The 14,044-nt window shown below is 40.9% G+C and overlaps 1 protein-coding gene across 6 annotated transcripts in view; it reads left to right on the top strand.

Moving 5' to 3' along the window:
- The window catches only part of HTR4 (5-hydroxytryptamine receptor 4), a 361,553-nt gene that overhangs the window by 322,785 nt on the left and 24,724 nt on the right, over positions 1-14,044 (top strand). For 3 of the 6 annotated variants that reach the window (XM_082382756.1, XM_082382754.1, XM_082382752.1), the window contains one exon: positions 2,071-5,861. The exons of the other annotated variants lie outside the window; for them this stretch is intronic. In XM_082382756.1, the coding sequence (XP_082238882.1) occupies positions 2,071-2,161 (91 nt within the window). In that variant the 3' untranslated portion in view covers positions 2,162-5,861. Of the gene's footprint in view, positions 1-2,070; positions 5,862-14,044 lie in introns of those variants that run through there. 6 annotated transcript variants of the gene reach the window in all.

Raw genomic sequence — 14,044 nt, 5'->3', positions numbered from 1 at the left:
ATTCAGAGCCCAGACTTTGGAATCAAAAATGACTGGAATGTAGGTCTGATTCTGCCATTTATTAACTGAGCAAATTTGGGCAAATTATTTAAACTGAAACTCAGTTTCCTTGTCTGTTAAATGGGTTTAAAATACATGAATTAATGCATATAACACACTTAGCCCAGTGCCTGGCACACAGGTGCTGCCCTAATGGGTGGTGGTTTTTATTGTTGCTAATAATGATAATAATAAGTATGATACAAAGGGAATTTGGCCAGTGAGAAATGAGAAACCCTTCCTTTCTCCCTCCCTCCCTCCCTCCCTTCCTTCCTTCCTTCCTTCCTTCTCTCCTTCCTTTCTTCCTTTCTGTTCATTCATTCTTTCTTTTAATAGATATGTTCAGTGAATAAAACAGATAAAAATGTGGGGCGTATGTAAAGACATTAGGCCACATCTTGAGTTTTCTAGAGAGTTTATACTTGAAGAATGGCATGTGGAAAATCTGGCAGAAGGAATGTATAACCAAAGATGAATCAAAAGGTATGTTTAGAGCAAGTAGAAAACCCAGAAATAGCTCTCATTATTTAGGGACGAAATCTTGCATATTCTGCTTTAGTAAGAATAATCTTGCAACTGGAAAGAAGAGAACATCACAGGGAAAAAGTTGCTGCCTGGGATTGACGGAAAACTTTTAACTGTCTCTGAGCCAAGATGTATTATTTCTCACGGGATTAAAGGAACTGGTTGATAAGACCTCTGACTGGAGCTCTTTTGTGGACTCAGGATATGATGGCAGCCTGGAGACCAGTAAATATTGTCCCAGTTCTTAAAGAAAGATTAAAGCTAGACTGCAGAAACTTTAGACTCATAGCTTGAAACAGACCTTATCAAAATTCAAAGACAGTTATTATACAAATGATTTGTATGCAAGAGTCAGTGTTGTTTCATTACAAAATAATTCATGCCAACTAATTTCATTATCTATTAGGACAGATTTACTGCTCGACAGAGACATTTCAGCAAGGCATTACATAAAACCTTCCATGGGTGGGTCCATTCTCAGGCACACGGATTGTTACCTGTCTGCTGGGAAGGCAGTCTGTGGTGGGGTACCACAATTCTCTGGTTTAGCCCTGTTCAATCAGTAGTTTTTCTCTTGACTGAAGATTGAAGATCTAAGAAGCAGATGATACTAAACTGAAAAATCTAGGTAGCAATAGATTATCTGATCTCCCTATGTGTTGGTAGAATCCTTAAAGTCTAGCTTGAGTCAGTGCTAAATAATCCTATCTTGAATGTTGAAATTGTTATGGTTTAGAATGATCTCAATTGACTAAAATGATACCAAATCAATAAAATGAAATTAACCTGAGACAAATGCCCTGTATTTTGGCTAAATGAATGAATGAGTGAATAAATAAAAAATAAATAAATAAAATAAACTGCACCAATGTAATAAAGAACCACAAGAATTGACAGCTGTTTGTATCAAAAAGATAAAAGTTGGCAATGAGCTTAACATATAAGCCAATAGCATATTACCATTGTCAGAAATGAACTTAATGTTGACTGCATTCATAGACGTGAACTAAATTGATGATGAAAAGTATGTGACATAAATCAGGCTTACTGTGTAAATTTGGGCTCTTTCCTGGTACTATATTTCAAGAGAGATAATTATAATAAGGACTGTGTTTAGAGGACAGTGCCCATTATGGACAATAATCTGGAAACCATAATATATAATGAACTATTAAAGAAAATGGAAATGTGTAGCCTGGAGAAGAGAGAACTTGGAGGATATAATTAGTAGAGGGAAGAATTTTGAGTGGGCTTGGAGGGCATAGTAGTTCCACAGGGTAGAAGCTGTAGGAAGGCTGATTTTGGCAGAACGTTAATAAGCTCTTGCCAATAGCTAAAGTTGCTCAAAAATAATATGGCCTAGCCGGTCAGTGGAGATTCCTAAGCAGGAGCTAAACAACTACCCATCTGCATGGCACAAGGGGCTTCCCTGCAGTGGGTGGGCTCTTTCACCAGCCTATCTGTCCATTCCAACTCTGAGGTTCTGTGATCTTTTCCCCTCTCTAGGGATGCACTGGAGTGTGGTGGCCAATGGGAGAGTCAGTCCCACCCCCCAACAACTTCTCCTTTGGTGGCTGCTCAGCCCAGTGACACTTAGGCCCCTGGGGCAGTGACCCTGAAGACAGCCATCCCTCCAAGAGAGGGCCAGGTCCTAAGCTGCTGCTCGTGCCTGACTGCACCCGGTATTCTCTTCACCCAGCATTCCATCCATTGGTGCAGGCACCCCATGCCCATCGGGCTTTTCCTCCAGGATTCCAGCATGTGGCAGGGGACAGGAGGGCTCCCTTGTTCACTGGGGGTTCTCCTCCAGAGATCCCCCTTGAAGGGATCTTTTTATTTCCTAGCACTCCCACTTCCCGGCTTCATAGTCACCCTGGCCTCATAGTCTCTGTTGTCCCCAGTATATCCCCTTACTGTGCCTGGTTTGTCTCGCTCATGTTTCAAACACAATCACTCACTGTGTCCTATCTCAGTCATAGATGTCCGCAAATATTCCTTCTTTGCTGTGCCTGCTCACATGCACTGTCCAAAACACATCCTGCCTGTACCTGCCTTGGTCAGAGTTGTGTTCCAAAAGCACGCATCTCTTGCTTGTTTGTGTCTGTCGCAGCCATGTTCAAACTACTCACCAGCTCATCTCTGTCCTGCTCTGTGCCAGATACTAATACACTTTCCTCCCGGAATGTGGGTCCAAATGTGCATCCTCCTGGCCAGCCCCCCGTATCAGTCACAGGCTTCCACTTGCTTTGCCTTATGTCCATGTCAGTCCTTCTCTTCAGGACATGCTCCATTTATTCACCATGGAAGAAACAGGGCAAAGATCCTTCAGAGGAAAACAGTCTCTGCAGCGACCTCGGAGGGAAGCTGAAGACAGACAGCTCCCTGCCAGTGCCATGGCCTCAGGCCCTCCTGCTCTGAAACGCTCGCTTTCCTGGAACAAATCCTCTCCTAAAGCGCCTTGGGCAGGGCTGGCGGCATCATAGTGTTTATTGAAAGACTTTGGAATCTTTCCCACGAGCTTGTAGCAAAGCCCATGGTACCAATTTATAACCCTTGAATCTGGCCTTGCTGCTCCCAAAGGAGAGAACAATTGGAGGCGCACCCTGCCGAGACGTGTCACTCACTGCAGTTTCCCCAGGTGGAGGAGGCAGAACCAAGCAGCACTTGCGGTGGAAAACAGTGCTTGACTTCAAGTCAGAGGACCCGAATTCCAGCCCTGGCTCCACTCCTAACATGTGGGAGATCGTGACCTATGCCCTTCCATCCCTGGACCTCACTTTCTGCATCTGTCAACTGAAGTTTGGACCAGGGGATCTCTAAGATTCCGTTCTGTTTCTGTGACAACAGGATGCTGCTATAGCCATCAGCTACCTCAGAAAGGTGTGGCCTGCCTGCCTTTTGACTTTGTTTCAGAGGAACTAGCCACCTCATTTGGGCCTTCTAGACCCTTGACCTTGCCAGCTTTGCCCTTCAGATAAACCTGGATGTCTTTCATTCAAAGCTAAGTTCATGGCTCTTACCACCTGCCCCAGAGTGAAGGTCCCAGGGAGGTAAACGCCGCCACATCCCAGAGCCGTGTGAGGTTTCAACTTTGGTCTTGGCTGTGATTTGATAGCATCTCAGGACTTCATCATACTGTCCTTGTTCCTGCTGCTTAAGAAGTCAGGTGTCATTTCCATTGACGTTTACTTTAGTTCTGGAATTGCACCAGACTGGAAAGAGACTTGGAATGAGGAAGAGAAGATTGCCCCAAACCACCCAAATACAAAAAAAAAAAAAAAAAAAAATTATGTGCCCTGCAAAGGCTTACAATTTTGTTGTGGAGAAAGTCATTCCTTAGGGAAGGGGAAAAGCCTCTAGTGAGAAATGTGACTCGGGACTCCCAAATGCTGCTGAGAAAGACTGCGCCACGCTGAAATGCTCCTGGTGTAGGCTGGGGCTCTCACTGATCCGTGGAGCAGATTCATCTGGGGACCTATTCTCGTCATATATGAAGAAAGTTTATTTAAGTCCTTACTTGCACATTGACTCTGGATGGACCAATCCCCTGTGCTTTTTTAAGTCACTGTTCCTCTGCCGTTAATGAGATTGGGGCACAGGAGGCAACCACCTTTTTGAGGATGATCCTTCTCTAATACAAAGGAGGGAGCAGCAAGGTATTGAGCCCCAAGGCCCTGAACCTGGCAGTGAGACTCACACTATTTGTATGGCTGCTGCACACGCTGTTCACAACCTCTGTGAGCACACAGTAAGGATGGGCGCAGCAGAGAAGCAGCACGGGCACTAAATCAATTGCTGACTTACTGTGTGACCCTGAACTAATAACTGGACCTCTCTGGCCTCAGAAACAATCTCTCCTGCCTACTTCATGAAGTTGCTGTGGAGAAAAATAAGATAATTTTTATGAAGATGTTCTGTAAATCATAAAATGACATTCTGTTTATTATGACTTTGGGTTACTTTGGATGCTCCTGGGCGCTCAAGGACTAAGAATTTCTTCACCAAGAGGTGGACCAATTTAGAGAGTGAGCTTTCTGTATTGAAAAACAATACCAAGTGATCATCTTTTTGGGGTCCATTCTTCCAAATTCACCCCTCTGCATTTAGTTATTCTAGGTTACCCAAAACACACAAACATTGCAAATTTATACATCACAAACACTCTTAATTGAGGGGATTTTGTTGTTCTCAAAGTAAAGAGGTGGATGGAGAGAGATGGGGACTACAGACTAACTTTGGTGAGAATGAGTCTAATTTTTCATGTAACTTCAAAGTCACATGGAATAAATTCAAATGCCTTTTTGCCATGAAAACATTTATTTAGAGGAAAAAGACTTGGGTCATCGAAATTATCCCCACCCTGTAAATTCTCTCTCTCTCTCTCTCTCTATATATATATATATAGAATCCCCTGTGAAAAGAACCCTCCAACATAAATCAGATCATGAATGACCAGCTAACAAGAATGTTACATAAAGAGTCTACTAAGATACTGAACCAGATAATTTTGAGATTTTTCCCTAATCTGATAGTCTATGTAAATTATTGTTAATTATCGTTTAGTGTTATTTAGCTAACACCTTAATTTTGTTTACATTTTTAATAAAGCAGAATTACAAGTGGGGCCACTCATACAGTTTCTAGCAAACTGAGTCCCTTTGTGTAATCAACATATAAAGTACATGTGTGCCCATTATACAGAACATGGAACTTAATTATATAACTCAAAGGCTTACAAGTTTTAATGATGGTTGTATTTTTGTTTTTATGAAATTGTTAGTTATGCTTCTGATTTATTTGAAGCTAAAGCTTTGAAGTACTAGGACCCCTGATTCTAATTTGTTTCTATGGAAAGCACCCTTGGCTTTACAATAATCCACTTTTTGATGCAGTTCCCCAGAATGTGTTCTAGGAAAAACAGGAGCCCACAAAGACTTGTTTTTTTCATTGATAAAGTCTCTCTATTTATTGATAAACGTTAATAAATTACACATGTTTATATTTGTGCATTCTGTACATGTTTAAGAAATTATATATGGAGGGAAATCTAAAGTCTTAAAACTATTAAGGGAATTTTGAGTACACAATAAAATGCCAAAGTCAATTCCATGCCTCAGTTCTGTGCAGCTTCTCTGTAATCTCTGTAGCCCAACTCATCCCTCAGAAGCTTCAGGCGTTCGAAGCTGGAGAATTTTTCGTCTCCAGTATCAGGTTCTCCTCAAGGTAAAGACAGAAGTCCAGGACTCCTAGATAATGTAATTCTACCTGTCTGTCCGTCTGCCACCTTTGTCAGCCTCAAGTGCTAGGACAGATCTCTCTTACATGGGTCATCCCAAGAGCAGGTGATGGGGTAGGATTCAACCCAGCCACACTCAGGGCATATGCCATAGGAGCCATTCAAGTCAGCTTGACAGTTGTACTCTATATTCAGAGGTCTTGAATTGAGGTTATTAAGCATGTGCCTCCTTTTTTTGGTGTCCTGAACAACCCAGGATTCTAGAGTCCAGCTCCCTTGCCATGGAGCTCCTGGGATTTTAGGCCTAGAGTACATGTCAATGAAATCCAGGTCCCAACTCTTCTGAGTATGGGGCAATGGAAAGACCAACATCAGCAGTCAGGGGCAGGGTATTCACCCCAGTTCTTCTGTTCAGTCCTTGGGGCCACCATCATCTCACATATGAAATGCAGAGAGTGGACAAGAATCAGGTTTCAAATCAAAATACGTTCTTCATACACAAATTTACCTGGAACTCCATTGCAATAGGTCAAAGTAGGATGGGGAACAGGTAGATCTGGGTCCCTCATCTCTACTCATTATAAGCCATCCAAAAACCCTAGGCAGCTGGACCAGGCACTCTCCACTGAAAGTCTGTGATGGTGCTTGGCTTTCCCTCCTTCTTAATTATTCTAAAGCACTCATAAGACTCCTGTGAGCTATTTCTCCTGATGACTTTCCTCAGAATCACACCTGTCCACTTATTTGCAGAACCTCTTCCTGCATACAGAAAATGCCTCATCTCCTGAAACATCCATCTAGAATGACAACCTGAGCCTTCACCTCCTGTGAAGTATCTGCTGTGTCAAGGCAGAGAACTAGACCTCAGAAACTCGACTAGCCTAGCCTTGGACGACTATACCCTTTTTTGTTTTCCTTCCAAATTGTCTTTTTTCACTTTGGAGCAGCCATTCTCTGGACCCATGCAAGGGGGAGGAATGAACATTGATTTAGTACTCACCATGTGCTAGGTGATTTCTGTGTGCTACATACTTTAATTCTGTCAATGTTCAGAGAAACATATTTTTTAAACACCTACTATGTGCCAAGGCCTGTTGCCAGAGGTCCGTTAATAAATAAACTGATAAGATCTCTGCTCCCTCATTGGGAGCCAGAAAATAAACAAGGAGACATATATATATGAATTAGACAAGTTTAGATACACACAAGTGCTATAAAGAACAAAAAAAATTGAGATGAGGCAGGGGTGTGGATGTTATTTGGGTCAGTCAGAAAAGCTTCAAGGAGGTCAGCCCCTGTGACGGGGGACAAGAATGTTGACGAAGAGTCAGTCATGTGTTAATCTGGGGGGAATATTATGTCAGGCGAAGAGAACAGCAGATGCAAAGAATATGAGGCAGAAATGAGCTTGGCATGTGTGCATGGCACTCAGTGAATGTGGGGAAAGTGGTAGGAGATGGGATCAGAGAAGTACATAAAAACTGACAATAATGTGGTAGCTTTAATTACCATTCATCAGTTCCTTACTGTGAGCCAGGCTTGGTGGGAAGCATTTTAAATGAAACCCTGCAAGGTAAGTATCATTTTCCCATCACATGGAAGTTAACCTGGAATTTCCCCAAGAACAGAGATTACTGGGAGCCAGAAATAGGGAAATGGAACCCAGGCCCTGCCAAGTCCAGCCTTTCTCCCCAGAAAGGCTGAGGGGACTTGATCCACTTGAGGCCTGTTCCTTTTAGCACCAAGAACCATCCTTGAAACAGATGAATTCTCTTCTTGTCTTTTTCCTTTTGCTTCCCTTCTTTCTCCGTGGAGTGTTGGCTATCTGTAAACAAATGAAGATGCATTTATACAGTGATTCTTCATTGATTTTACATATGCTAATTCCAATAGCACCTAATTGGGAGTAAAAACCAATTCTTGACTAGTCAGAAAGTGATTTCCTATAAAACTATTCATTTCATCAGAAATTAGAGGAAATTCAATCTGGTTATATACTCAGTAGATTTTCCTCGTGCACTTTTTAATCTCCATCCTTCTACAGCTATCTTCATCTGGACTGGGGAGTTAGGCTGTAAAAGACAACTTTGAGCATGACATTTCCTGGATCAGAACCTCCAAAGGACTCCTTATTGCCAACCAGATCTGGGCTGTCCATAGTTTTCTAAGTCTGCTACTTAGAGTTTTGCCTCCGGTTATCCCTCTTTATCCCTCCAAAGCAAGCAGTCTGCTCCGTGTTCCCCTCACTTGCTCTTTGCGTTTTCACCTTCAGTTTATTGGTCCTTCTATCCTTTCCTTTGGGCATACGTCTCCCAGCTTCTCTTACGTGGTCTATCTCAAATGCCACCTTCTACTTGAAGTCTTTTCCACCCTCCAAGAGAGAGTGAAGGTTTTTTTATCTATTCCAATCCCCAAAGTACTTTGTTTTCTGCTATGACATTTTCATAAGCTTTTCGGTGTGGTTCATTAATGATGCCTATTCTGAACTTCCCTCCTGGATCCTGGATTTTGAGCTCCTTGGGAACAGGAGCCAATTCTTACCGATCATCTTTTTTTCCCCTTTTTCTTGCGCCCAACACAGGTTTTTATACAATGAAGCTATCCAGTAAATTCACTGAATTTACTTATTTGGGAGAGTTTGGAGTTTTTGTTTACAGCATCTGCACTGCACCATCCTGCTTAGCTCTTTCAGCCTTCAAATCTCACTGCTGCTCTGCTGTTTAACACTCCATCCACTGCAAAAGCTGCAGCCTTCTGATAAGAAGAAAATCTTTCTGTGACAGTTCTGAATAAAATCAAGATGTTTATCATATTTCTTGCAAGTAGCAAAGGATTGGAGTTTTAAAGTACCATTATTTCCGTGATTTATGGCAAGTTTTTTCCCCCCTTTTTTGATTCATGTCTATTGAAAAAGAACTTAAGCTTAAAGTTTTATATTTATAGAATGTGGTAGTGAAGTGTGAGTTACTTGATGTTGTATAAGCCTAGAGAACATTGGCTACCATTTCACCAGTAATGGTATTTATGGACACAGCACAGAGGATGGAGTGAATGATGGGTGATGGTCCAGGCCATGGATGTGGAATGGACAACAGTGGAGTTGCTCAGGCTAAGGTATGATAGAGCATGCTCAAGTGATGTCAGGAAATGCGTCCTTTCTGCCCAGCATCCTAACTTGCTGTATGACTCTGCACATGTCCCTGCCCCTCTCTGGCTTAAATTTTGCATCTATAAACTGAGAAGCTTTTTGTGGTTAAGAGCTTGGGCTTTGTCATTAGATAGACATGGGTTTAGATTCAGGCTTTTCCAGTTACTAATTGTGTGTGACTTTGGAAAAGTTCGTGACTATCTGAGCCTTAGTTTCTTCTTAGCATAGGGATAATGATAACCCATCCTGTAGAGTGTTGTTGTGAAGAGTCAGTGGATTAAAGCTTATAAACAGTGGAGCATAGTCCCTGGCATACACACTTACTGAAGTGTAGCTGTTACTATTATTACTCTGGATTCCATGACATTTGAAATTCAAAGCTGCATGTAGAGACATATGGAAAGGGTGTTGAGAAACCAGAGGTGGGGAAGTGGTGAAGGTGGCAGGCAGTGGTTATTTCTATGTCAGTTGTCTGATCCAGAAAAGGGCAGGCTATGAACACTATTCAGGAGAAGCTGGAAATGATAAAGTATTTGGTTACAGAGTCAGAGAAGATTTACATGATGAGAGTGGGCAGGAAATGGAGTTCAGTTGATTCAGTGTCTTGTTACAGAACGCCTAAAATGTCTCTTTATTTTCTCCAGTTCATGAATTTTCTAAGCAATAGTAACACTTTCCCTTCTAAGATGGTAAAGGGACACAACTTTATTGAGCACCTTAGTTATGTCAATACTACTTTGATGCTTGACATATAACATTTAATTCTCAAAAAAAGTATTGATTGTATTGAATCCTAGCTTCCTAAGTTGCCAGCTGTGCTTCTTTGGGCAAGTTAATTAACTTCTCTGAGCCTCAGTTTCTTCGTGAGTAAAATAGAGGTGTTAATGCTACCTAACTTATGAGGTTATATAATTTAAATAAAATTTTGCATATGATAGCAATTACAACACCACCAGGCAGATAATTGGTATTTTATATAATAACCCCCATGTTATGGATAAGTAAAATGAGGCTTAAGGTGACTAAGTTTCTAACCCAGGTTACACAAGTAATTATGAGCAAAGCCAGGATACAAGCCTAGATTTGCCTATCCTGAGAGTTCATACTCTTTTTTTTCTGCCTGTGTAGAAGGTAGGAGACAGAACAATGTCATCAAACTTTGAAGAGACACTCCCTCCAAAATTAGAAGACATTTTATAATATGTGTGAGTATCCTGGTAGCCTGAATGGATAGTCCTTTAAATTGGTCTGGAGCCTTGGATGAAAGGTCAGACATTATCTGTGCTTTTAAAAAACTTGGTTGAGATCAGATAATTTAATTTCAATTGAGTCTTTCTCAGTATTGAATGCCATTGGGGGGTTACGTCATTTTATTCCAGCCTTGGTCTCCTGAATTAGCATGATAATCATTAGGATATGGTCTTCTTGTCAACAGAGTCCAAATGGGGGCCCATATGCCACTGCTTAATGATGAAATTCTTGGCTAGAACACAGACCCTCCCTCCCACCCCACATTCTTTCTCCAAAGCCTTATAGCCATCTCTCTTTATCATCCTCAGGAACTTGCCTTGGAGGAGACTGTGAGTCATCCATTCCTAAGGCTTTGTGAAAGGGAAGGGAAGCCAGGGATTCAGAATTTCAAGTGAAAAGCCCCTGGCTGACTGAGCCAAGGCACCATTTCTGGTGGACCTCTTGTACCAGCCAGCCAGAGAGTGGGCAGTTGGTCAAGGCGATGTGAGTCAGTGGAAGGAACGAGGAAAGAGTGGTTTTATCAGGGTTACCCTTATTACTACATCTCCTCTCCTTAATGCAGAGCCTTCCGGAAACATTGAGCTTATAAAAGTAAAAGCCAAAGTCATTCCAGAATTCTGTCTCATCTAATAGTAGCCCTCTCAGTGGAGAGCAGTCTCTATTTATTTTCTAATTTTCTGGCATTTATTTGCTATTTAAACCTTCCTTTGCAACTGATGGTTTCACTTGTGATAGCCTGTATAATGGGAAAAAAAAAGCATGGATTCTGATTCCGCCTTGCGTCCTTCACCAACTGGGTGACTTCTGGAAAGTCACTTCCCCTCTGGGTCTCAAATTTCTCATGAAACAAATGCCCTAGCCCCCCTCACAGATACCAAACTTTATTTATTCACTTGACAAAGGTTTTTGTGCTGCTAGAGAAGAGAGAAATAAATCAATTTTTTTTCTTTGGCCTTTGATGGCTTCCACATTAGTAGTCAGGAAAAGATACAGTCACAAAAACTAGAAAGCCGGGCAAAAAGTGGTAAGTCCAGTGAGGTTAATTAAGACACAGTAACAAAAAAAAAGAAAAGAAAAAAAAAGACACAGTATTCTAAAATGTATAGGACTGGACAACAAATGCGAAGTATTATTATTATTATTCTAGTATTCCAGGTGGGAAGTCATCTCTGATTTCTTTACCTTTTATGCTTAAATTTAGTCTCCAAATTCTCTTCCTTTGAAAAGACTTAAATCTAGTCTTTTCTCCCAGTTTCACTGCCGCCTCTTAGAGCTTGTTCCCCATCACCTTACACTAGATAACTACCTTTATCTTCTAATTCTTTTCCTTTTACATCTGTATGGGTTAATCTAGTTTTAAAATCACACATACACACAAAACAACTAACGGAAAGAAAAACTAAATAACACCCCCCTAGAATGTTCTATACGCTGAAAATTTTCCATATTCAACAGCTCTACTCAAAAACTTAAAGTGGGTCCCATTTGCTCATCCATATATTGTCCACACCCATGACACAATGCCCAACTCAGAGTGGAATGAGTAAAAATGAGCCAAGCACTACTTCCTTTTCCAGCTGTTAGGTCCATATGTGATTTCTCCCTGCTCTGCAGCAGCAGCCCGCTGTGCTTCTCTCCCACCACTTGCCATTAAAAGCCAAGGCCTAGTTCATGGACTGCCTTGTCTGTGAAGCCTAATCCAGCCCGCCCTGGTCTAGGCCCACAGAACCTAATTCCCTGGGGCAACAACCATAATCTCCAAGGAAGGATGCTCTCAGGCTCACAAACAAAAGAGAAGCATCCAAACTAGCTATCTCAGCATAAAACCATCACCAACAATAAACAGTACAAAGTAAAAAACACCCTCTAATTGACAAAGACAAATGAGTCCATGTAGACTGTATACTTGAGATAGTATCTTAAGAGATAATGGAATGACACAATCTTATTAAGCATACCAGGAATGTAAGGAATAATTTTTATCAATATCATTATTATCCTAATCTTCATTCAGATAAATTTTTATTCAACACCCACTATGTGCCAGGCATTGTGCTAGGTGCTAGTAATGAAAAAAAAAAAAAAAGCCTTGTTATGACAGTCTCTGTGGGCCTGATCTTGGGGGTAAAGATAAAACTGGCAAAGGCCCTGTTGCTGCATTTTGTAGCTGATTTTACCCTGCTGGTTACCCTGAGTGTTTGTCACTGCACCCAGCTTAGACAGGTGATTAATCTTCTGGTTGGATTGTAGACCCAGACTCCTGTGCCAGTGGGGAACTGGTGAGCTGCTTTAGGATCCTAAGTGGGTATGTTGAGAGTATAACAAAGCATCATACTGACAGGGGTATCTGGAAAACCTAGCACTGATCACTACACACTGGCAAGTTTTATCTTTCCCTTTTCCTCATCAGGTGCAGACTACACTGCAGCAATTTTATTGTAGTTCTGACATTTAGGGTATAATAAAACTCTTTGAGAGTTTGATAAAATCTATGGCCTTGCCCCTAGAAATCTGGACAGAATTTTGAATACATTTCCAAGAAGTTCACTTATTCCCTGAAGTAAAAACCCAAGGTTAAAATAAAAATCCCTGCTTTATTATGAGATTGTATCGGTGGATACAACAATATTAACTTGATGAAGTCACAGACTTGTCCCTATTGTACTGTTTCTGGCTAGTGATATATTTATTTCAAAGTCATAAATAGAGTCCCCAAGTGCCATTGCTGTCAATAGAACAATTCATTGTGGAGATCATATTTCTTTACATAATATCTTTTCTCCAAATAGTTCTATGGAAATTATCTCATAAATTGTTACAGATTCCCTATGAACTAGATAAAGGAATATGTCATTGCCTTCATTTACAGACTCAAACACAAGGTCTTGAGAGTTTGAGCAAATGGCTGAGATCTTGGTTAATCACTGAATCTAATCAGAAATCAGAATTCTTTCACTCAATACAGATATATGTCATGCCTACTATGCATCAGGCACTGTACTAGGCACTGGGTCTGCTAAATCTCAACTGTTATCTTGTCCCCAAGTCTGTTCAAATAAGAAAAACCTATTCTCTTTGGAAATTGACTGGGATGAGTATCGCGTCCCTAACTCAGTGGTAATATCTTACATTTTAACAGCATACATGAAAGCAATAGAGTATGGGTTGACACACTTTCTGGAAGCAGACAAAACTGGATTAAAATCCTGATTTCAATTACTTAAGTACTTGAGCGTTAGTTTCCTTATCTGTAAAATTGAAATTATGTCTAGAGCAAGGGTCATTAAACTATGGTAGGCCACGTTCAGCTGTCAGCCTATTTCTGTGTAACCCTTGAGATAAGAATGGTTTTTACATTTGTAAAGGGGTTTAAAAAATCAACAACAATGAGAACTAAACCAGCCCCCCCCCAAAAAAAAACAAAAAAGAAGAATATGCAACAGAAATGGCATGTGGCCCCCAAATCTAAAATTCTTATATCTAGCCTTTTATAGAAAAAGTTTGCCAACTTCTGTTCTAGAACCAGAATGCCTATGTTTGAATCCTTGTGGCCTCTTACCACCAGCTTGATCTTGAGCAGTTTACCCAACTGCTGTATCCAATTTTTCCCATATGTCAATTAGAGATGATAATAGTACCTATTTCCCATGATGTAATGATTACTTATGTTAACATGCATAAAATGCTGACGCTGGAGGCTGGTATATAGTAAACACTTAAGAAATGTTAGCTATTGTTATTAATATCATTATTACCATCATCACCAATTTTTCAAAAGATGTTTGTGGGTATTAAATGAGATGGTGTCTATTAAACACCCACTAGGGTGCATTTCTCATGATAGG

This window comes from Balaenoptera borealis (genome assembly GCF_965194805.1).
Source record: "Balaenoptera borealis genome assembly, chromosome: 2".
Taxonomy (NCBI): Eukaryota; Metazoa; Chordata; class Mammalia; order Artiodactyla; family Balaenopteridae; genus Balaenoptera; species Balaenoptera borealis.
The sequence above is the reverse complement of the archived record's forward strand: the minus strand, read 5'-3'. Positions and strand labels throughout refer to the sequence as shown.